This window comes from Poecilia mexicana, unplaced genomic scaffold, assembly GCF_051168715.1.
Source record: "Poecilia mexicana isolate PSO_F unplaced genomic scaffold, ASM5116871v1 scaffold_3, whole genome shotgun sequence".
Lineage (NCBI taxonomy): Eukaryota > Metazoa > Chordata > Actinopteri > Cyprinodontiformes > Poeciliidae > Poecilia > Poecilia mexicana.
In genome coordinates, this window is record NW_028263372.1 from 381,718 (window position 1) to 406,875 (window position 25,158).

General features: G+C 40.5%; 1 protein-coding gene across 1 annotated transcript; it reads right to left on the minus strand.

Moving 5' to 3' along the window:
- Nucleotides 1-16,774: 16,774 nt before the first annotated feature.
- Nucleotides 16,775-22,566, minus strand: LOC106911618 (G1/S-specific cyclin-D1). The gene is made up of 5 exons (XM_014978426.2): nt 22,050-22,566; nt 20,569-20,784; nt 19,772-19,931; nt 19,521-19,669; nt 16,775-19,423 (listed from the first exon to the last, which is right to left on the minus strand). Exons 1-5 carry the CDS (start codon nt 22,245-22,247, stop codon nt 19,268-19,270), a joined length of 879 nt encoding a protein of 292 aa, XP_014833912.1. The 5' UTR covers nt 22,248-22,566; the 3' UTR covers nt 16,775-19,267.
- Nucleotides 22,567-25,158: the final 2,592 nt, after the last annotated feature.

The following is a 25,158-nucleotide window of genomic DNA, read 5'->3' on the forward strand; positions in this document are numbered from 1 at the left end:
TGGGAGCTTGCTGGTCCCTAATTACATATCAATCATAAAATTGAACCCTGACACCTCCCGGAACCGGATTTGAGTTTGTTGCCTCAGGACAACATTGAGCTACAAGGGGTCTAAAACACCAAGTTTTCTACAGTGATTGTAAAAAATGAAATACAAATCAAACAAAAACTATATTCATAAAAAAACTTTTGACAAAAATAAATCAGACATGGTTCCAACTCACCAAATATAAAATAAACAACTAACTTTCATTAATGAATGGTACATTTGCGCAAATTACTAAAACGAGCATTTGTGTGTTTGTACATGTGTATGTTTGGCAGAGTTAGAATCACTAAGGATGTTGAAATCAGTCTTTTTCCCTATTATATGTTAAACATCAGGAAGGAATTGCTTGCTGATGTGAAAAAAAGTGTGTATCACATTTTTGGCACTTGATTATTGGCGTACCTGGGAATCACCATCTGTTTATCTGAATATCTATGGGTTGTAGGGACCAGATTCACATCAGTGACAGGACTTAAGGCTGCAGGTTCTTTTTTTTTAAGAGTTTGTAGTTCTGATCTTTTTGGTAGAATTTGAGCCAAGCAAAGGATAACATTTCCACCAGCTCCCATATCTGGTAGATTTGGTGGTGGTACGGCTCGCCCTGTGTAGATTTTCAAGTTGTAAGGAACACCATCTGCACCAGCCACATGAAGTACCCTGCAGACCCGTATATTTGGGTTTAGCAGGTATTGCTTCAGTCTTTGCCTGCCTTGGAATGGGGCCATTTGTTCATTGATGACCAGCTCTTCACCCTTTGGGACTGAAGTTAGTTTTGAGGATAAATAAACAATGAAATAATGGTTGTACAGTGGATCCTCATGTTTTCATTGGGAATGACCCCAGCTTATGAACCGTGCACTTTTTGTCCATGAAATGATCTTGCATCTATCTCCTGTTGCTGTTAGTCAATAATAAAGTAAAAAAAATTGGCTTTGATAATTATTTTGTAATCAATTGCATATCATCGCATTAGAATAATATTGTCTGAGCAAAAGGGCCCTAACTGAGCAATGTTGCCCTGAGGCAACAAACAAAAAAACACAGTTTTAGCATATAAATTATTAAAAAATGTCTTGAAGTGATCTATAATGCTTCTTTGCATACTCACAGATATTAAAATATTTTTAGAGTGACCCAAATTTAAACATGAAGAAAAGTGATGTATAACTTACAAGTGGAGGCAAGGTGTAGCATGCACCTCCGCTTCATAAAAAGGACTGCTCCTCTTCTAAGTAAAAGGTCACATGAACCTCAATACCTCTTTTATTTGGACAAAAATATGTCTAGAGGTATTTTAAATCATTCCCCCCAAAAAATAAAATAAAGGAGCAACATGAGGTACAGAAATGTGGTTTGTTGCCCAAGGGCAACGCCATGCAATAGAGGGTTTTAATTTGCAAAACAACATTATGTATCTGAAAAAAAAATATTGTGTGGGCAAAAAATCCTGTAAAGCACATATGTGCAACCTCAGTTAAAATTGATCTTATAGGTGTCCCTGTGTCATCCTGAAGTGAGAGAAGTACCTGGTAAGGTATTGTTTATGTAATCTGAAAGATTTTTTTGCATGTCAAATGTCAGCAATTTTGATTGAGGTAGCACATGTGGTTTACAGAATTTTTTGCCCACATAATATGTTTTAATTTATTTTCAGATACATGATTTCCTTTAGCAAATCAATTAACACAAAGTTTTACATTTTTAAAGCTGCAGGAGAGAAACATGAATCAAACATAAACCGGAGGTTCGCTTTTATTTTGAAAAGCCTGCCTGGGGTCCAATCAGAAACTGAAATTTTAAGTTAATTTCCGTTGCAATCAAACTCTGTCAGAGAGTTTGATAGTATGTGTGAGAGTTTGACTGTGAATGTGAGAGAGTTTGATAGCGAGTGTGAGAGAGTTTGATAGCGAATGTGAGAGAGTTTGATAGTACGTGTAAGAGAGTTTGATAGCGAGTGTAAGAGAGTTTGTAAGTTTTGGCCCATGGGGCCTCTCATATGAATGATTTAGTTGAAAGGGGCTGGACTAACCAGCGGGAGAACCGCCGGTTCTCCCGCTGGTTAGTCCAGCTAAAAAGATCATCTCAAATGCACCCCCGTTTATTAAAAATGATCTCCTTGTTAAGGAGTTGTCATGGTGAAAAAATTTTATTAACAGTGAAACAGTTCAGCAAAATTTACTCATAAGTGGGCACCTTTTGTGACATACATAAAATCTCTGCCTTCATAATGCATAGATTGATGTGACTGACTCATCATGTCATGTGACTAAAATTTACAGAATAAATGGGTAGAATGTTGTTGCCTTTTAGCTTTTCAATGCTGTCCGACCCTCCCTCCCCTGTTTTTTTTTTGTTTTTTTTGTTAATGTATTCTTTTTTATGTATTTATGCTTATTTTGTCTCGTTTTTGTTATGTCAGTACGGTGATTTATGTTCGCTACGGGAAAAAAATTAATAAAAAATCGGAGAAGTCATGTAAGTTTTGCAAAATGTAATATCAATGTATGTATGATCTCCTTATAAACAAATAAAGAAAAAAAAAAGGAGTTGTCATGGTATGGACAGCTAGTTTCACCCATAAAGATGGTTTCTTTAGGTTGTAAATCTGTGCTTCTTAAACATGTCGTGTGTCATAGAAGGCAGGTTTTTATGATCCTTAAGGATACAGCTAATGAGCTTAACCTGTCCTTTAATTTCAAAGTGGATGGGCTTAATTATATGGTTTTTGCCTCTTCTGAGAATATGAAATGTTTTGGTTGTGGTGCAGAAGGTCATATAATTCGATCATGCCCAGAAAAGCTCAAGAATACAGTTGGTGAGGGCTGGTGATGGTGGCGGTTCCGCCGAAGCGGGTCACGGTGCTGCCGAAGTGGGCCCCGCAGCCGCAGGTGGTTTCACAGTAGTCGGCGCGGGTGTCTTGATGTTACTGGAGCCGGAGTTCCTGGTGATCCTTCTGTTGTAACTGTAGAGGAACGGCATGAGGTGCGATCCTCTATAACTTGTGATCGCTTTAATGAAGTTGATATCACTGATGGTGAGATGAAACATGATCAATCTATCAATAGCTTTGATGCAGATTCAGAGGAAAGAAGATCCGATGAAGGTTTTTGTGAAAATCTTTGTGAAAATGAAAGCATGCTTGATGACGATTTGTTGAAACTGTCTCAGAAAAGGAAAAGTTCTCAACCTGCTAACAGCAGCACTAAAGCTCTCAGAGCTAAGAGAGCAAACAAAGCAGGAGAGAGCAGTTTGGAGTCTGATAGTAGCTTTTCTTTGAACCAAGATCAACAGAATCTGTATTCTCCTGCTGAAATAAGAAGTTTTTGCAAAAAACTAAAGGACTCAGGATGATTAAAGTAGAAGAATATTTTCCAGATCTAAAATTGTTTGTTGAATCCTCTTGGGTTTTAACAAAGAAAACTGGACATTTTGTTGATGATGTGTTAACAGATCTAGAAATATATCGCTTAAAGCAGGGGTGTCCAAAGTCGGTCCTCGAGGGCCGGCATCCTGCATGTTTTTGTTCTCTCCCTGGTAGTAACAACCTTTCCAGCTTGTCAGTGTTCCTCTTAGGGCCATCATTCTAACGAGCCATCATTTGATCCAGGTGCGTTAAACCAGGGAGAGAATTAGTGATGGGCAACTGAAGCCTCTTGAAGCAATGAAGCTTTCCAACCCTTTGCTTTGCAAAAAGGTTCATTACTTGATGCTTCATTCATCACTCACTAGTGACATCTGCTGGTGAAACTGTAACAGCCTTGTCACTCAGTTGGATCATACTTTTAAAAATTACTAAATGCAATATTGTCACAAAGTTTTCATCAAACTCATGTTTAGTAACAGGAAAATCAATTAAATCATATTTAATTGTCATACGTTTTAATTATTAAAATTATTTGTCGCCAATCTAATCCTGGTTTATGTTGAACATCAGTGGTTGTGTTGGGGTTTCTTTTATGCCAGTGTTTCTCAACCCTGGTCCTCACCACCCCACTGCTCTGCAGGTTTTAGATCTGCCTCTATTCCAGAACAGCTGATTCAAATGATTGCATGACCATCAAGTGCTGCAGAAGCCTGTTAATCACCCAGAGATACAATTCAGGTGTGTGGCAGAAGGGAAACACCTAAAACATGCAGGACAGGGGGGCGGTGAGAACCAGGGTTGAGAAACACTGTTTTATGCCATAGACGGATTTGACAATAAAGACATTTCATGTTTTAGTGTCTTGCGAGTGGAGTGCCTGTTGGAGCGTTCACTTTTTCTTGGATTTCTAATTGGCTCTGATCTCTTATATTTGGCTACATGTTGAATTTTAGTTCTGTAACAGGATTAAATCTGTTTCTGCTGTGCAAGACTGATATATCTTTGCTAATCAGACTATAAATAATAGTGGAACTTTCCAGAAGGTGAGAAATTGGGAAGTGGAGGTGTTAATTATTGTTATCTAAGAAGAATTTTATTGTGAACGATAACCTCAAAGTATTCCCAGAAGACGTCAGAGATTTTCCTCTTGCTGGCTCCATTTCAGACAATCAGCCAAGTTTATTTGTGTAGCACGTTTCAGCAACAATGCAGTTCAAAGAGATTTACATCATAAAATCACAAAAATATAAAGTTATAAAAAAAAACTACCATAATCTACAATTGAGAAAACCAGTAACAAACATTACATTTTGATGAGTGCCATCATCAGTACACATCAAATATGTTGGTCAATGTTCATTTTATTTGGCCACTGAAGACAAATATTCTCCTCTGATGCACGACCAAATGGAAAACAACCCATGAAGCAGCACGGCTCATCGCCCTTTTATTTTGAAAACTGACACGCAAAATGAAGCAGTCACGTGACCCATGCAATGCGAGGCCTCGTTTGTTGGCAGTGACGTGGTTTTCAGCAAGACGGCACAAGCCTCGAAGCGGGGCTTCATCGGACACGCCCCCTTTTTACTCGGTACAAGCCTCGAAGCCTGGATTCAGATAGCTCATCACTAGAGAGAACTAAAACATGCAGGATGCCGGCCCTCGAGGACCCCTGGCTTAAAGAAACTGATTTTGACAGTCAGAGCCCACTTACTGCTGATGATGAGGACATTTAGAGAAATATTTTACATGTCTTTGTGTCTTTTCTTTTGTTTCTTCATTTCAATGTGTGATTTTAAAATAGGCACATTAAATCTAAATGGTGCCAGAATGAAGAAAAAAGGGCAGAGTTTTTTAGACTTATGGCTCTAAAGAACATTGATATGTTAATTCAAGAGACACACAGCACTGCTGATAATGAAGAGTGATTGGAAGAAGGAATGTGGAGGGGAGGTCTTTTGTAGCCACAAGTCCAGTTGTAGTGGCGGTGTTGGGATTGTGTTTTCTAAGACTTTTTTGCCTATTTCTTGTGAAGCAGAGGAAATAATTGAAGGTAACTTATTAAAAGTTAAAGCCAAATATGAAAATGCAAATATAGTTTTTCTTAATGTGTACGCTCCAACTAAAAGGGTTGATAGAATGGTTTTATTGAATACTTTAGGTGACATTGTAAATGACTGTAGTAATAAAGATGATTTGTTTTTGTGTGGAGATTTTAATTGCACTGAGAATCCGTTACTTGATAGGAACCACTTAGAACCTCATGCTGAATCCTCTCGGAGGCTCAGGCAGTTGACTGCTGCCTCTGACCTTTCAGATGTGTGTAGAGATTTCAACAGGAATCAGATACAGTATACATGGAGTCATTCTAAAGATACTCTTTTATCCTTGGCAAGATTGGATCGTATATATGCTTTTAAACATCATTTGAATATATTTAAAAATTGTCAAATAATTCCTGTTGGTTTTTCTGATCAGTCTGGTTTGTTGCTCTGTGTTTATTAAAAATGTTCGTATACAGAGTGTCTATTGGCATTTTATTACAGCTTTTAGAAAAGCTTTTGAATATTTCTGGGTCAGTCATAAACAATCTAAATCAGATTTTTCTTGTGTCCAACAGTGGTGGGATTATGGTAAATGTCAAACTAAGCAGTTGTGTCAACAGTTCACTTGCAATGTCACTAGAGACATAACCAGATCAAGGAGGGACTTGGAGACTCAGATAGTAGAGTTGCAGGGTTTGGCAGTGTTTACAGGAAACCGAGGGTTTTTAACTTCCCTCAAAGATAAAAAGGCCGTTCTGGCCAACTTGTTGGGCACAGCAGCCAACAAGATCATGCTTCCTAAGTGTATAGGAGATGGATGCCCTGTCTCATTTTTTCTTTGGACTAGAAAAAAAGAATGGACAAAGGAAGATTGTTCACTCCCTAAAGACTGACTGTGCTCCTACTATCTCAGGTTCCTCTGAGATCAGGAAGTTTGCTATCAGTTTCTATAAGACCTTTTTAAGAGTGAACATTTGGAGAATGCGGATGTGAGCGATGATTTCTACGAAGGACTTCTTCAGGTGGATGCTGAAGCCAATCGAAAACTGGAGGCTCAGCTCACGCTGCATGAACTGCATACTGCTTTGATGAGCCTAAAGAGTGGTAGGTCCCCTGGCATGGACGATCTTCCTGTTGATTTTTTACAAGTCCTTCTGGTCTGTGATTGGCGAGGACTTGTTGGAGGTGATCACAGATAGCCTGCAGAGAGGTTGACTGCCTCTGAGCTGTAGACGGGCAGTCGTTACTCTGCTTCCGAAGAAAGGAGATCTACAAGATCTAAGGAACTGGTGACCAGTCTCTTTGCTCTGCACAGATTACAATATCTTTTCCAAAGTCCTGGCTACCAGACTTAGAGAAGTGATGTCTTCAGTCATTCACGGGGACCAGACGTACTGTGTGCCTGGCAGGCTGATAAGTGATAATGTCACTTTAATCAGAGATGTTTTGGAAATCTCCAGCTCATTGGGCTTAGATATTGGTCTGATTTCTATAGATCAAGAAAAAACACCAATATTTGTGGCAAACTTTGACTGCTTTTGGTTTCAACCCTGGTTTCATAGCTATGATCCAGGTTTTGTATCGTGACATTGCGAGTGTACTTAAAATAAATGGAGGCTTAAGTGCTCCATTCATTGTTTTAAGAGGAGTGAGGCAAGGCTGTTCTTTGTCAGGGATGCTTTATTCCTTGGCAATTGAACATTTGCTTCATAAGCTGAGGAAAAATTTGTGTGGCGTTTCTATTCCTGGGTGTAATGTCTCTTAAAAGTTGTCAGCTTATGCTGATGATCTAATAGTTTTTGTAAATGCACAGGAAGATATTGATGTTTTAGTCAACACTATTTTTCTTTTTGGCTGCATTTCTTCTGCTAAAATAAACTGGAGAAAGAGTGAGGTTATAGCTGTTGGATGTCGGCTGGGGGATCAACTCAGTCTGCCTGGAGGTCTAGTGTGGGGAAAAGGTGGGTTCAAGTATTTAGGCGTCATTTTTGGGTAATGAAACTTTTGTGCAAAAAATTGGGAAAATGTATTGGATAATGTTAAGGGTCGGCTTTTGAAATGGAAGTGGATTTTACCTAAAATGTCATATAGAGGACGAGTTCTTGTCATTAATAATTTAGTTTCTTCCGCCATGTGGCACCGACTGATGTGTGTTGATCCTCCAGTTTCTCTTTTATCAAATGTTCAAAGGGTTCTGGTGGATTTTTTTGGCGATAAACTTTATTGGATTCCTCATAGTATTCTTTTTCTGCCGAGACAAGAAGGTGGACAAGGCCTGGTCCATCTGGCCAGCAGAAGTGCTGCTTTTCGTTTTCAGTTCATTCAGAGACTGTTCACAGGACCCACAGATCTGGTGTGGGTCCTGTGTCTGTGTGGACTTTGCTGAGGAAGGAGAGGCAGCAGCAGGCTTAGTCTCTGCACTGGTTGCTCCGGGAACCGGTTCTGTTCGGGAGTTTGTTGGATTGCCCTGTGTGGGGAACAACAACCTGGTCCAGACTGCTCCACACTGCAAAAGTGTATTACCGTGGGAGGGTGGTAGAGATGACTGGACCTCGACTGGATGATCCTGTGGAACTCGCTGCTTGTTTGGGAATAAAATCTGTTTGAGTTGTTGGTCAACTTTTGAGCTACTGGAAACACAAGTTAGGTGAACATCAATGTTCCCTTTTGACCGATTATTATGAAGGTACTGTGTTACCAAATCACCAGGACCCGTTTCCATCCATCAGACTGTTTCCTGGGATTAAGAACTGCTCTGGTCCTTTATTGGATTCGGTGGACAGTAAAGGAATTTCCCTAGAAGGAGCTTCTGGGAAAATGATCTATAGACTGATTGTAAAAACTCTCAAACAAAACAAACTGAATGGACGCAGTGACACAGTATGGAGAACTTATCTCTCCTTAACACCTGAAATCAAGCCTGAATGGAAATTGTTGTATAAGCCTTCTCTCATGAAAAAACATGCAGATTTACAGTGGAGAATCCTTCATGGTATTGTAGCTGTTAACTCATTTGTTTCTGTTATTAATCCTGCTGTAGAAGAAAGATGTCCATTTTGTGAACAGAGGGAAACAGTGTTTCATTGTTTTTCTGACTGTGTTCGTCTGTCAGCTGTTTTTGTGCTTTTGAGAAGTATTTTCAACAGATATGGTGAAGTTTTCACTAAACAGGGATTTATTTGTGGTGCTAAATTTACACGCCAAAGAAAGAGTAAATGTCAGCTGATAAACTTTTTGTTAGGACAGGCTAAAATGGCCGTGGACATAAGCAGAAAGAGGAAGGTAGAGGAAGAGTTGAATATTGACGTGGTTTCTTTATTTGTTAACCTGGTGAAGTCTAGGCTATTGCTTGAACTTAATTTTTATAACCCAGTTTCAGATTTAGGTACTTTTTGTCACACTTGGAGTTATGGGAAAGTAATTTCTAGTGTGGTAGAAGGAGAAATCATTTTTGGAAGAGTGTTAATGTAATGTATTGTGTGGTGTATGTTTTGTTTTTCTGTTTGTTGTTTTTTTTCTGTTACATAGTTTGCGATACTATGTAGATTATTTATTGAAAATTATTTATTGAAAACTAAATTAACTATTAAAATCTCAATCTCTCTCTCTCTATTTTGTTTTTGAAAACCCGATTTTATAACTTTTCTTAGCAGTATAGTAACTGGCACAGTCGTTTTGTGGCAGCTGTATTCAGCTGCAGCTTCTACTAAGTGCAGCTGAACAGCCTCACCTCACGGTGATGCGCTCCAAGCAGGAACGAACCATTTCATGCAGATCCAGGGGGGGTTCAGGGCAAAAACAGATGTGTGTTGTTTTTTGGTCTGGGAGGGGTAACATTAAATTTTTACTGATAAAAACAATTGAACATACAATATGATTAATTTTGTATTTGACAGGTTCCCAATTTTTTTATTTTATTTCTATAAACAAAATACAAATAATTAAATTGTGGAAGGCCCTCTGCTGGTCAGGGCCCCTAGAATCGTCATCACTGTTCACCCCTTTACCGCACCCCTGCTCACACCTTTCTCTTCTCTCTGCTACGCTGCAGCTGGTTCCCCACAGCAGAGTCTGTCCTGAATGTCTCCTCCTGGCTCTGATTGGTTGTTTCTGACCGGGAGCAGTGCATTTCTGCAGATGGGAGTAAGTACAACTGAGGAGGAGGAGAGGAGATTGTCTGTCTCATATTTTACTTTCACGACATGGTGACAATTTGAACAAAAAAAAAAAAAAAATATATATATATATATATATATATATATATATATATATATATATATATATATATATATATATATATATAAAAATTTCCTTCTCACCCTCCGCGGGTGGTCTCTTTCATCCTCTGAGCTCGGGTCCTCTACCAGAGGCCTGGGAGCTTGAGGGTTCTGCGCAGTATCTTGGCTGTGCCTAGAACTGCACATTTCTGGACTGAGATGTCTGATGTTGTTCCTGGGATCTGTTTGAGCCACTGCTCCAGTTTGGGGGTGACTGCCCCGAGGGCCCCGATGACCACAGGCACCCCTGTGGTCTTCACCTTCCAGGCCTTCTCCAGTTCCTCTCTGAGGCCCTGGTATTTCTCCAGTTTCTCATGCTCCTTTTTCCTGATGTTGTGGTCACTTGGTATTGCTACATCCACCACAACGGCTTTCCTCTGTTCTTTATCCACCACCACAATGTCCGGTTGGTTCGCCATTACCATCTTGTCTGTCTGGATCTGGAAGTCCCACAGGATCTTAGCTCGGTCATTCTCCACCACCTTTGGGGGTGTTCCCCACTTTGACCTCGGGGCTTCCAGTCCATATTCGGCACAGATGTTCCTGTACACTATGCCCGCCACTTGGTTATGTCGTTCCATGTACGCTTTCCCTGCCAGCATCTTGCACCCTGCTGTTATGTGCTGGACTGTCTCAGAGGCCTCCTTGCACAACCTACACCTTGGGTCTTGTCTGGTGTGGTAGATCTGAGCCTCTATTGCTCTGGTGTTTAGGGCCTGTTCCTGGGCGGCCAGGATGAGGGCCTCTGTGCTGTCCTTGAGTCCAGCTTTCTCTAGCCATTGGTAGGATTTCCTGATATCAGCCACTTCAGTTATTTGTCGGTGGTACATCCCATGTAGGGGCTTGTCTTGCCATGATGGTTCCTCCAGCACCTCGTCCTCTGTTCCCCATTGTCTGAGACATTCGCTGAGCACATCGTCCATTGAGGCTTTGTCCTTGATGTATTTATGGATCTTGGATGTTTCATCCTGGACAGTGGCTCTCACACTCACTAGTCCTCTGCCTCCTTCCTTACGGCTTGTGTACAGTCTCAGGGTGCTGGATTTGGGGTGGAACCCTCCATGCATGGTTAGTAGCTTCCGAGTCTTAACGTCCGTGGCCTTTATCTCTTCCATTGGCCAGCTAATTATTCCGGCAGGGTATCTGATTACTGGTAAGGCATAGCTGTTTATTGCACGGATCTTGTTCTTGCCATTGAGCTGGCTTCTCAGGACTTGCCTTATTCGTTGGAGGTATTTGGCTGTGGCTCCTTTCCTTGTGAACTCATCGAGGTTGCCATTTGCTTGTGGTATTCCCAGGTACTTGTAGCTGTGCTCTATGTCTGCTATCGTTCCCTCTGGGAGTGAGACCCCTTCTGTGCGGACGACCTTCCCTCTCTTTGTAACCATCCGGCCACACTTGTCTAGTCCGAATGACATCCCAATGTCAGTGCTGTAGATCCTGGTGGTGTGGATCAGTGAGTCGATGTCTCGCTCGCTCTTGGCGTACAGCTTGATGTCATCCATGTAGAGGAGGTGACTGATTGTGGCCCCATTCTTGAGTCGGTATCCGTAGCCAGTCTTGTTGATGATTTGGCTAAGGGGGTTCAGGCCTATGCAGAACAGCAGTGGGGACAGAGCATCTCCTTGGTATATGCCACATTTGATGGACACTTGTGCAAGTGGTTTGCAGTTGGCTTCAAGGGTGGTTTTCCACAGCCCCATCGAGTTTGCAATGAAGGCTCTTAGAGTCCTGTTGATGTTGTACATCTCTAAGCATTCAATGATCCAGGTATGTGGCATTGAGTCATAGGCTTTCTTGTAATCAATCCAAGCGGTGCACAGGTTGGTGTGTCGGGTTTTGCAGTCTCGGGCGACTGTGTGGTCTACAAGGAGTTGGTGTTTGGCTCCTCTGCTATTTATGCCGATGCCCTTCTGTGCCGTGCTCATGTATTTATCCATGTGCCCGCTTATCTTAGCTGCTATGATGCCTGACATGAGCTTCCATGTTGTAGAGAGACAGGTTATCGGCCGATAGTTGGATGGGACTGAACCCTTTGAGGGATCCTGTTCTGGATCAGGATTGTGCGCCCTTCAGTTAGCCATTCAGGGTGAGTCCCATTCTATAGCAGCTGGTTCAGTTGAGCTGTCAGTCGCTCATGGAGGGCAGTGAGTTTCTTTAGCCAGTAGGCATGGATCATGTCAGGCCCTGGTGCTGTCCAGTTTTTCATACCCGAGACTCTTTCTTGGACATCTGCCACAGTGATGGTTACCGGGGCTTGTTCAGGGAGGTTGCTGTGGTCCTCTCGTAGAGAGGTTAGCCACTGTGCATTGCTGTTGTGGGACGCCTCCCTTTCCCATATGCCTTTCCAGTATTGTTCAGTCTCCAGCCTTGGTGGGTCTGCTCTGTTGTTATTACCCTGCCATTGAGAGTACACTTTAGCTGGTTGGGTGGAGAAGAGCCGGTTAATCCTCCTGGCTTCATTCTCTCTTGTGTATCTCTTGAGGCGGCTGGCCAAGGCTTGGAGCCTTTGTTTGGCAGTTTCGAGTGCTTCAGGTATGGGCATCTGGCTGTACTTCTTAGGTACTGGTCTTTTCATTGCACCTCTTTGGAGCTCTGACAGTTGGCTCACTTCCCTCCTTGTTATCTTGATCTTAGCCTCTAACCGTCTTTTCCATGATGGATATTGGGTCTCATGGTTGCTCTTATAGCCGAGCATTTCAAGGATCACTGATGCTAAGTTGTATATCAGCTCATTGGTTTCTGTTATGGTGTTGGTAGGGATTGTTCTCAATGCTGCATTCACATCTTCAATGAGACTTTCTGATGGTACTTCACTCAGCCGTTGTAATTCGCGTCGGGGTTGCCTGGTGTTCATTCGGGCCACAATTCTTTCTCTCAGGTCAGTTGCTGTCTCATTCAGCTTTGATAGTTTGTTCATTACTGGGGCTGCATACCCAGTCTCGGGGTGGGGAGTTGTAGTTAACTCCCCCCTGACCTTACATCCAGGCTCCTCCCTCTTGCCGTAGCATTTGTGTTGTATCTCGTCAATCTCAAGTTGTGATAGCAGTTGCCGTTTGCGGATGTTGGAACACTGAGCTACTAGTTGTTTGGCAGTCATTGTAGACTGTGGGTGTCGAAGTAACCATTCCACCCTCAGTCTTTGCATGTAGCCCCTCTGACTAGGGTTACTTGAGTAGTAGCATTCCAACAGATCCATGTTTTCGTCTCTCGCCCATTTCCGTCTTGTTCCAGTAGCCCATTTTTCATATATATATATATATATATATATATATATATATATATATATATATATATATATATATATATATATATATATATATATATATATATATATATACACACACACACACACACACACACACACACACACACATTTGGCTTATAAAACAAACATATGGTAGCTTTAAGCTCAGAAATAATAGAGTAACTAGAAAAGGCCCAAATAAAAATTCTGAATTATTAAGAATGACTAAAATTAATGTGATGTAGAAAACAAACAGCACCTCAGGTTATTAACATATTTCATGAAGAAATGATGACGTTGCCATCATTTCTGCATGAAGCACTGTGTTGTTGAGATTGATAATGTATGTAAACTTCATGAAAAATCCCCATTCATACTCTATTTTTAACAAGGTACTATGTGAAACTACAATAAGGTCAGAAATGAAGACTTTGAACATCAGTGTAAATATAACCCTGGTCTGACATTAAGCATGTCATTGTTTTAACAGTCTGATGAAGGCATTAATGTTCCGTGTCTTATGTCTCAAAAGGCCTTTGGATACATGGTTGTTTGTATGTAATGTGTGTCGATAGTCTTTGTCTGGTGCTGGTTCAGTTGGCATTGGCAGGTCTGTGGGAAAGGATTAGAGTTTCACGCCTTTTCCTCCACACTGAAGCCCCATCAAAGACATTCCTTGCATAACAAATCAAGAGCTCTCTCTCTCTCTTACTCTCTTATTCTCTCTTTCTCTGCCTGTCTGTCTCACCCTCATCCACACACATAACACAAGTCAATAATTTCTCCAAACATCTTGTTTCATTAAGACAGTTTTCATGCCCTCTCCTTAAATTTAAGGTAGTATCATGATAGAATAAAATTTGTTAGAGAGAAAATGAATTTGTAGCACAATGTAAAGTTTTAAATGCTTATTTGAATAGTTATTCAATGAAATGAGCCTTAAACTGTGCAGTTATTAATTTGACTTTCATGTTTTTATAGTTTTAGATGTACTGAGTCCTGCTGTCCTTTTTTGAGTTGATTTGAGTAAATTATATTCTTTAGTCCACCTGACCTTGCACAGCCTGCAGACTGGAAGGCTTGTAAGAGGAGAAAAGTATTTTATTTTATGTCTTGTGTTATCTTTTTTGACCACATCCTAATTTGACTCAAGGCATAATATATATAGATAACCGGCTTTATATCTAAGGCCTCGACATTGAAAAAACCTCTTTTGAGAAAAAACAAAAATTTTAGTCTGACCTCTAACCTTATGTTTGAAACTTTATTATGTAACTTACAAAAATATTTTTTTTTCTACAATTGTTAAAACTGTCACCATGTCGTGGCAGCATGTCATGAAACAGATAATCTGTGAAAGATTAACAGCCACTTCATTCGGATCAGCTCTTCTCTTCACAGTGGATGATGGTTGTTTACAGCACAAGCGATTTCTGATAAGCTTCTTAGTGTTGAACATTACATACTTCACATACAAATGAATCAATAATTTTTCAACAGCTGAGAGCCCAGACCCTCTGGATGAAACAATAAGTGTCAGACAAGCTGCTGGTTTTTACCAGGCTACCTCAGAGGCGGTAACCAGTGGAACCGGTCATGGCTGAAGTCCCTCTGTCTGTACGTTGTCCAGTTCTTCATAAAAAGTCCACTTTGAAAATTTTTTTTTTTTATTTTTCCTGAGAGCAAATCAGTTTCTCCTTCCTTGTCAGCCATTGTGGCATAAAATAAAAACAAACTCAGAGTATTACTGCAGTGCAGGTTGCTGGAAACTTGCAAAGCATGTGTCTTATAAAAGCTGCTCTGATCAGCCAATAAGAAGATGGAAAACTTTTGACATTGCCAGATTAGGTTACCCCTGGAAGCTCATAGGTACTGAAATCTGATTGGACGACACATCAACGATCCACACAGACATGTATAGTGGCACAGCCAATAGAAGTGTCACAAACGAAGAGAAAAGATTATTGGAAATAAATTAAGAACATTTAATTGAACAATCATTATAATTTAGCCAGTAGATATATGTCTATGTCTATTGTGGGCCCTGATAGAACACCATGGAAGACTGTTGGCTTTAGGTGACACATTTATGTCACTTTTCTGGTGGTAATTTTTTTGAGTTTTTTGTATCACTTTTTATTTTTCTTAATGAATGCATGTTTTACCAACATTCTACTTTGTATAATACTAATATGGACTTATTAGTTTTATACAAAGTATAATATTGAAATAATGTCACTTGAAATGAATTTATGTTTTAGAATTTCAATGAATATAGCCCAAACTCAAGTATTTGAAAATTATGAAGGTATAGTAATTTTTTAGGGGAACAACTGGAGCTATGGGCCAGAGGATGCATTAAACTATGCATCAGTTCATACCTACTGATGTATAGGATTACCTAATACTATACTGTAAAAAGCATTAGTAATTTTTTATTTTTTTTATTAAATAGGGCTCCAAACCTGGCTTCAGCCCAGGGACTCACATCCTCAGGTACATGCAGAGGGGGTGTGGGAGGGGGCTTGAGCCCCTGCCCCTTTTATCCTTGATTCCCAAAGTGCCCTTTTTTATTTTATTTTATTTTTTCAATTTTCTTTTTTTTTGTCTGTGCATCAGGTCTGTTTGTGCCCCTCAGCAAATAGTATTTAGCTAAAAATATCAATTTAGCACTGCAGCGGTACCACCTGCTCACTCTACACTCCCTGCTGCACCATATCTTTGTAAATCTTGTCCTGTGTATATGACCATTTTCTTTATTATTATTGGCTCTAGTGGCCTTTATTTCATAGTTAATTGACAGGACAGCAGGTAATGAGAGAAGGGGAAGACATGCGGCAAAGGTCACAGGCCGGGAATCAAACCTGTGACAGCCATGTCGAGGACTAAGGCCTTCATATGTGGATTGTGCTTAACCCCTGTGCCACCACAGCACACCCTATATGATTGTTATGTGTATGACTGTTTTGCATATGAATCAAATTATGTCAAATATAGAGTAATGAGATGAATCCAATAATTATACTATATTAAAATCATGTTCAATTGGAAGTGACTGGCACTTCCAATTGAAGTGCCAGTCACTTCAATTGGAAGTGACTGGCACTTCCAATTGCAAGTCATTTTAGTTTGAAGAGGATTAGACTTTGATTTTGATTGGAATTTTTAAAATTATAGTTAAGAGACAGAATTGCATAGAAATACATCAAATTCAACAATGTTTGTATTTGACTGGCCTGAGTTTGCTGGAATTGTTGTGAAATTGGAACTATTGCAAAAATGAACTGTATGTGCTGCATGAGCCTATTTTTTTCCCTTTAAAATCACCAAACATTATATTTTCTCTTGAAACTCATTCTTTCCGTGATCAGTGCAGCTCCTAAAAAAGAAGCCTGTTGAATTTTCTCTGCTTTTATTAGAGTGGAAACATGCTCTTTCTTTATCATAAATACTTGGTTCTGTCCATCCATATATGAATATATTGTTTAAATCTGTTCAAGAGGCAGGAAGAGGTGGAGTACTTCACACCTCTCTAGCCAATCACAGAGCCAACACACAGACAGACAATCTGGCATTCACATCCATACTTAAGGTAAGTTCAGGATCTCCACTTGACTTAACATGCAATGTTTTGAACCTAGGGAGAAAACTGGAGAGCCTGGAGGAAATGCACGGGGGAACCATGCAATCAGTCCCAACATATCATGATGAAGACATGGAGGAAGGCTGTGACTCTGAATCTGGGAAGCTTAGATCTTATGCCTGAGAAAAAAAGGCAGTGAGGTCACCAGACTCCATCTAATTCATGTTTTTATTGTGTTGTCAGCACAAAGATGAATACACTGTGTGTCCCAATCATGGAGCAGACTTGACTGTGTAGAAGAATTTTGTGAAAACAACAAGAACAGTCTATGGCTTACAGAGCATGAATCTATTTACAAACTCAAATCAACGCACTGACATTTCAACAATTGAAGCAAAAAGCTTTTTTTCTCTTTATAAATATAAAAAGGGGGGAGGAAGAAAGGCCTCAACGGGCCTAAAGGGGATAAAGTCTCTTTTTACCGAGACAGCTTAACACTCAACAGAGTAATAGATATCCCATTTTCTGTTATGGCACCAGTATGAAAGCATGGCCTGGACTCGCTGGTTTCCATCATGGATGTTTCACCTTGAGCAGGTGGAACACAGCTGCTAGGCACTGACCCAACAGGCAAAATAGAATAAGAACTAAAACAAACAAAAAGACTAAAAGTCAGAGATAGATCTTGACTGTCGCATGAGGTATAGTGGATCAAACACTTCTCTATATATCTAATTTTTCCTTGTTTTTTGGAAATTGTTTGGAGAATCATATTATGTAATTATAAAAAAGGAGCACATATATTCTACACAAAACAAAAAATGAGGATGTCAATAACAATTTTCTATGAGAAAATTCAAACCTAGAATGGCAGTATATTGACATTTATATGTATAAAACAAAAACAATCAAAACATAGCAGCAAACAACAAGAAACAAAGCATTGTTTTTATCCATTTAAATTTTTTTTCACCTTTTGCTTTTTGTTTTAACACGTAGCTGGGATTTCTGGTTCTATAGCAGCAGAATACAAGGAGTGTTGTTCTCCTACACTCTATCTGTAATGTACAATCAGAACCCTAGCAGACAGAGCTCCTACACAGTTCAACACACTCACATCCTTTGACATAAAAGCCTGTATCAACCTGATGCATCGTGTGCAGGAACCTGGACTTTAACTCTAGCCATAAGACACGCCCTTTATGCTACTTTCACTCCTTGGTACTGTTGCCAACTTTGCTCTGCCTTTTTGTCCCCAACAAACGCTTACCAGGTCTTTCAGGTTTGTGCAAAATCATGTCAATAGTCTCACCACTCCTCTTTTTTCCAGCTTCATATGTTTCCTGGAATACATGAGCAATGTTTGAACTTAGTTGGAGTATTTGTGTTTGTGGGATGGGGTGCAGCTCTGGGGGTTCAGAGACGAACTGAAGATTTCATGGAGCTGTTTCTGCTCTGCAGGAAGATAAAAGCCCGTCTTTGAGATTTCAAACCAGCAGGTTTCGCTAGGATCTGCTTAAAGTTATAAAAATAAATTCTATTTGAACATTAAAATACAAAACATTATTTGAATGATAAAAATGCAACATATTTTTCCTCTTCCTCAGAATTTGTCCAGCTGGCTCCTGATGCTGAAGTGTCAGACGAGGCAGTTCTGCTGCAGTGAAGGTTGGGAGGAGCATCAGGAGCCGCTCTGCCACTCATCAGCTCTTTGTCTCAGCAGGTGCAACTGTATGCAAATACCTGGACATCTCCTTCTCCTAAACATTCCAGCTCACCACCCCACCCCACTAGTCCGTTTTTATATTTTTCACAAACTTTATCAATGCGAGTCTTTTTTTTGTTTGTTTGTTTTTAACTTGTGCCAGCATTACTGACCAAAAGTGCTTTTTCTATAGAAAAACAACCATTGGAATGGTCTGGGTGGATGTGGACTCTTCTGCTTACACATGCACTGGTTTGATGTTGTCACATTACAGCAGACTAGAATGAGCAGAATGAAGGCTGTGAAAGGACGAACAAGGCTTTCCATTTGTCCACATCAGTAGCCGCTAGCTTCAAAGATCAGAAAACAGAGCGTCACTCGTTATGCTGGCTCTACCAAACCAAACAGGATGGAACAGAAGAGGTATAAGACTAATGATGTTTAAAAAGGAAATTAATAAAGTGACTAAACATATGCAAGAGGGGGTAAATGAGACAAACATGAGAAGTTGGACAGATGGAATAAAGTCGTTCTATATAAGACGAAGGGAATGGAAAGAAAAAAACAATAAACAAAACAGCTTTAATAAAGGCCAGAGTCCAGGAGAAGACCTGAAACTAAAGACTGTTTGTGGGCTCGTTGGATCTGCAGTCATTAAAAGATTCCTAGTGTATTAAAAGAAAAACAAAAGCTATCTACTAGACTGACAGCTTCTGAAGTTCCAGCCCTGCAGGACGCCCAGGATCATCCTTTTCTCGGGTACATTTCTGTAGGTGGGGGTCACTGGCAGGAAATGGGACATGGGGTGTGCTGCATGGCAGCAGGCCACTCTGTCTCGTCACGGCAGCCATAGCAGGTAATGGAATTATAAGCCATGTTGGCAGCCAACCAGGAAGCAGGAGCAGGAAAAGATGGGGATGCAGAAATGGGAGTGAGCCTTCCATCATTTCCTTCTGTCTCCTCCATCAACAGGTTCATCGTGTGACATGCGGTCTCCCTCAGATGTTGACGTCTCTCACGTCTGTGGGCGTGCAGGACAAGTCGACATCCTCGTCCATGCGTTTGGTTTCTGCTGCGCCGCCGTGCTGCTGAGCCTGCCGCAGACTGGACTCCAACAGCGACTCTATCTGCTCCTGACACGACCGCAGACAGTCCTGAAGACAGGGGGGCGGAAACACATCAGGACTGTTATACAGACAACACATGGGACCACATGAATAGACTGGTGCTGACAGAGGTGTGATCTCATACCGGGTCACTGCGAATGACCTGTGACAGGAAGTTGGTGAGGTTTGGTGAGGAGAGGGAGGCATCTTGGCTTTTCAGGTAGAGACCTTGAACAGCAGCCACTACACTTCCTGCTGCCACCATTGATGGAGGACTAGCAATAAAGTTGACATCTAGTGAAACAAGAAAATCATTTTATTCCACACACATAGGATCAGTCATGGTAAAGTCTATGCTGATCTCTGATATATTAGGACATTATTGAGGTGGCTGACCTGTTGCGCAGAGCGCCACGAAGGTCTGAGCGTGTTTCCTGAGGATCTGCTTTGTGGAGGGATGAATCTTCAACTTGGACAGGAAGTGCTCAATGAAGTCATGAGGAGTGACTGAAGCCAGATCCCACTTGAGCTTGTTGAGAACCAGCAGCTCCATTTGCTGTGGACAGACAGAGGAGCACACACTCAGGGACAAACATCTCCTCATCCCCTCATCTGCCTCCAACAATGTTTCACTGTCTCCATGTGTGCACTCAGTTTAACTTCAGGACCTACATGACAGGTCAGCTCAGTTTAACCTCAGCAACCTAATTTATATTACATCACAATAAATCAGATCATATTTAGTCATATCGTTTATGCTATGCTGTGCACTGAAAACCCTGCGTCTTAATTTATTGCGATATTTACAATTTTATATCACATGGACACAGCGGGCTACAGCTGGACCAAACGTCATTTCTATTCAAAGCATCATAAACTTTTCTTCTGTCTGCATTTCAGCCTTGTGACCACTGGGTGTCGCTGTAAATCCTATTTAAGGCATGTTCTGTGTCCATTCATGAAATCAGAGAGGTTACGGTCACCATGGGAAAGTACCAGGCAGCCGATTCAGACAAAGCGCCACGTTTATCACCTTTATTTTAACCAGACTCCTGGTCTTTGTCTTTTCATTTCTATGGAAGCCGGTGAGGCTGACAGAGCAGATAACCCTCTGTCGCTGTGGCCTCCGTGCATGCTGCTGATAATATGCTATTAAGTGTTATGAAACAGCCATGTCTGCAGAAGGTAATTACCAGCAGCTCTCCGGGTAGGACCGAGTTGTCCGTGTAGATGCAGAGCTTCTCTGCAGTGAGGGGGACAGTCTCCTTCATCTTGGATGCTAGAAACATGCAGGTTGCTCCTAGCAGCTGCAGTCTTGTTTTCCTGGTGGCCTCCACTGATAAAAATCTGTCCAAATAGTTCATCGCCAGCGGAAAAACCTCCTCCTCACACTTCTGCTCTTCGCAGACCTGGAGGTGAGAAAAGCACGTTAGAAGCTGCTGCTGCACAAACATTTCCTCCCATTTTATCAGCTATAAACTGGTTGAATTCAAAATGAACTCCAGCTACAATTACTTCGACTGACAAAAGATAAAAACATAAAATTAACCTCACGTGGCTTTGGTATTAAATAAATCAAACTGGGATCAGAATTTATAAAGCAAACTCAAATGTGGTTTAAACACGAAATAATATAAACTACAAAGTCAACGAAGTCTTTCTAGAAGCTTTTTTATCTCCAGTGAAAATAATCTGGATTTAGTTCGTAGTCAGTTCTGACCGAGACACAAAGGTGGCGTAGAAGCAAGTTTCACTCTAATTTCAACTTCGTCATCTTTTCAAAAAATAATTATAAATATTTAAAAATTACTAAGCCGGCTAAAAATGGCATCTAAATGATCCTTATCGAATTTCTGATCGGATTGGGAGAAAAAATTCTGGAATGCAACATTATTGGAATTTTTAAAAAAATATTTCTCCTACGAAGCCTTTTCACGTGCTGCGGGGGATACTTCCCGACATCGTTCCAATGCGCGACTTTAAAAATTAATAAAAAATATATAGCGGCGAAGAACTTTATCCAAAAGTTGATGTAAATGTCTGATAACATCTAAGCAATCAAATCCGACTTTTAACGCCGCGAATTTACTTCGAGATCTGTTAAAAAAAACATTTTTCCCTGAGCGACCTTCACAGAAAGAGCCGAGTTCAGAAGAAGGAAGACAAAGTTTAGCAGTTAATAGCAGCATAATGGCGACATGCACACACTAAACAAAGGTCTCCTGGTGGACGTGGATTTCTTGTTGATTTTATCGCTTCACTGTCACTCCTGTTTGCATTCTAGATTTTTAATGGTATTAAAATCTTCCTTAAAGGACAACAACAAAGATGGCGCGTAATAGGCTTCTGGCACGGGCCAGACTGCATACGTGTACATTGCTGTTATTTTGGAGGAAATAAAAACAGCTGTGTAGATTTTATAGACTCAATAATAATAATCAACCATGTACCAGGCTATATTGGTGGGAATTTGGATTTGAAGACAATCTCGCCGAAGAAGCAGCCAGCACTCAGTTCAAGCTACTGCTTTGAATGGCATTGTGTGCATTATCCTTCTATAACCTTAACATTCATTAGAATTTTCCTTTTTAGGTTTTTATTTTAAGATTGACAGATAAATCTAACAAACAAAATTCCTGTCGTTTAGGCTAAAGCAAAGACGCTGAAAACTAACCTCCAACATCCAAGTGGCTAGTATTTTCCTCATTTTGGGTATAATCTCTTTCTGAACACACTTGAAGTAGTTGGGGGACGGTAGGTAGTTCTCCTCTGCCTTCAGCATAGTCTGTAGGACTCGGTCATTAAGTAGGTTCTCGTCCTGGTGGGCTCTCCTGATAGAGTCCACCTCGCAGCACAGCAGCTGCTCCTCCATAATAAACCTCGGTCGGGAACGTAGTGGCAGGACTGTCCTGGTGAAATGTCCCCGGTTAGCTTACAGCAGGAAGAGACCGGAGCAGGCACGAGGAGACAGGCGGCTAAATTAAATCCCTTTGTTCTGTTCCTTGCTGCGTGCTGCTGTTCCTTCGGTGTGCGCGAGCCTTCTGAAGAACAGACCACTTCGCTCAGCGAGACAAAAACCCCTTCCACGCGCGCCCCGACCTGCTTGTGCTCGAGCACGGCCGCACACACTAACTGCACTCTGGGAGGAGGAGGTGATACAAGCGATGACGTCAGCTGTTGTTGAAGGGGGAGGGGGGGATCAAAGAAATGTGCGCGAGGAAGGATTGCGTTATATACATATAGATGTAGGCCTATATACAGACGGAAAGAGAGAGAGAGGAAGGGAGGAGAAGACCTCCCTTTTGAAACCCCCCTCCGACACCTCCCTCTGCCTGCATGTAGCTTCTGGGGAGGAGGTGAGAGGTCCGGAACGGAGTCTGAGGAGCGTCTGTTGGCCGACCTGTCAGGTTAAAGTCGGTAGGGGGCGATAACAGCCCTCCTCATCATGCTTCCTCCTGTGTCTTCCTGAGGCTGAATGAAAGCAGCAGTTTTGTGAGCAAACATGAGGTGAGCACATGGGGGAATAGTGAAACACTGCTTTATTCATTCATCCTATTTACTCCAGATATCAGTCCTGGGACAAAGGAGACTGGATGAAATATTCCTTTACCAAGAGTTCTGTTAAAGAAACAACTAAGGGCACCCCAACCACAGTGCAACTGGTTATAAACTCAGTAAATGAGGATCTCCTAGTCCTTTAGTTGCTCAAATAATTTAACAACAATACACCTGAATTAATGAACATCTTTGCCTACAGATCTTGACTTTGTTACTGTATCCACTGAATGATTTGGAAGAGGGGAGGGTGGGAATTTCACATTACACTAATCTATCTATAAATTAGTTGAGAACTTTAAAACATTTCTGAGTGCAAAGCATGAAATAAAAGCCTTTCTTGCACACTCACACAGACACATGCACAGACACATACAGGAGGAGACTGGAGCTGGACCAATAGGAAGAATTGCTGTTACTAGGCAGACTATTACTGGTGCTGTAACTTTTTATGTGGGGAAAAGTTCATTGTACTGCAAAAGTTGACAGCATCATTGACAACCTCATCAAAGTCCTTTGACACAGATTCTCAAATAAACTGTTTTAATAAGATAGCATTTTGTTGCTGTATTCAACCACAAAACCTGTGAAACTGAATAAAAGACACCTCACTGGATGTAAAGAGCGGTGGAGTCTTACGTTTACAAGTTAGTACACATTACACCAGTTTAGACCTTCAACACTGCGCACATTGGTCTGTGAAACTTCAGTTTTAAATGTGTCAATTGAGAATGTTTTATTGTACTTTCAATATGAATGAGAACTTTTCACATTCCAGGAATTCCTCATTTGGCTGTGGGGTTTACTACCGTATTGCCTGAAGAGTCCCAGCCTGACTTACTTTCAGAACATAGTTTGACTTTATTGTTGTTGTGGGGGTTATGACAACCAACATTGTTCTGCAATGCAAATAGAAACACACCTTGTAAAGACCCATGTGGTAGACATTTAAATTACCTGACAGCCATCTCTTCCTAAACTTTATTCAGCTTATCTGTTTTTTACATTTGGTTTCAAATAAAATTCCTATGAACTGTAGACATTGATTATTGAGTTTCCAGCAGTGTTAAATATTGTACAACAAAATGTTGCACTTTATTAGCATTTTGTATTACATTCTGAATACATATTAGAAAAAAAAACTTATGTATTTCACATAACTAAAAGCTTGGGCCTTGATTGTATATTGATGCCATTTCACAATTAAATAATTCACAATTGTTAAACACCCAAACATTTTTATATTATGTGCTATTAGTGAAACTAATCACTCATTTATTTTAATTAAACTTTTTACATTCCTTCGTGTAATGTTATAACAAAAAGATCTGCTATGTGAACACAAAAGCTAAGCTCAAACCAACTCTGATTTTGATCCTGGTGGTTTCTATCAACAGAAAGGCCCTCTGAGTTCCGCTCATGCACAGAAACATTGAGTCTTTCTGTGGGAAACAAAGGGAGCTGGAGCATGTGACTTTTGGAGTGAGCCTCTTCTAGCACCTTTACGGTAACAGCATAGGAAAATTTAAAGGGACAGTGGAAGCTCAATAAGTACCAGCAGACAGATTCAAAACTGGGATCACTCATAAGCAGTGTGTCTGAGAAGCAGTTTACCAAGTAAACATTGTTATTTTATGTTGTTTTAACAGCAGGGACATGAGGAGATCCTGTACTGGTTTGCCCTCACGTTTACTGTTCATTTAAAATGAACTTCAACTACTTTTTGAATTTGTGATTGATTGATTAATATCACTATTTGAAGCAGAACTGCTTTTACATTTTTTTAAATAAATTTTAAACATCAAGTTAAATAAAATATACTTTGATAGCACATCATGTGTAAACTAAATGTGATAACAAATTGATGAAAGAACAAATAAGTTTAATAAAAGAAAAGAGTACAATGTATTGTAAAAGAACATAAACACTAAGACAACTATTGTTTTGACAAATACATATAAACACTCTCACTTTAGCTGAAACCTTTCATAAGAAAATTTGTGTTTGATTTTCTGTTGAAAGTACAAATAAAAACAACTCACCTTAGAGAAGTTGGAGAAACTTCCCGTATGCTGGAGCATGTTAGGGAAATTTACCGTAAACTCAATTACATTTTACCTTCTGAGTAGTAGGGAGAGATTTATTTCTTGATCAGGCTTGATGATAATTAGTGAGTACATTTACACATGTAAAAAGAAAGTCCACTTTCTTTTGATTAAGTTCAGTTC

Coding starts and splice junctions, on each gene's coding strand:
- LOC106911618 (XM_014978426.2), bottom strand. CDS start 22,247: ATGGAGGAGCAGCTGCTGTGCTGCGAGGTGGACTCTATCAGGAGAGCC. Junction 19,670..19,771: donor CGTGGCGCTCTGCGCAACAG/GTCAGCCACCTC, acceptor TTGTTTCACTAG/ATGTCAACTTTATTGCTAGT. Junction 19,424..19,520: donor AGGTCATTCGCAGTGACCCG/GTATGAGATCAC, acceptor CCCTGTCTTCAG/GACTGTCTGCGGTCGTGTCA.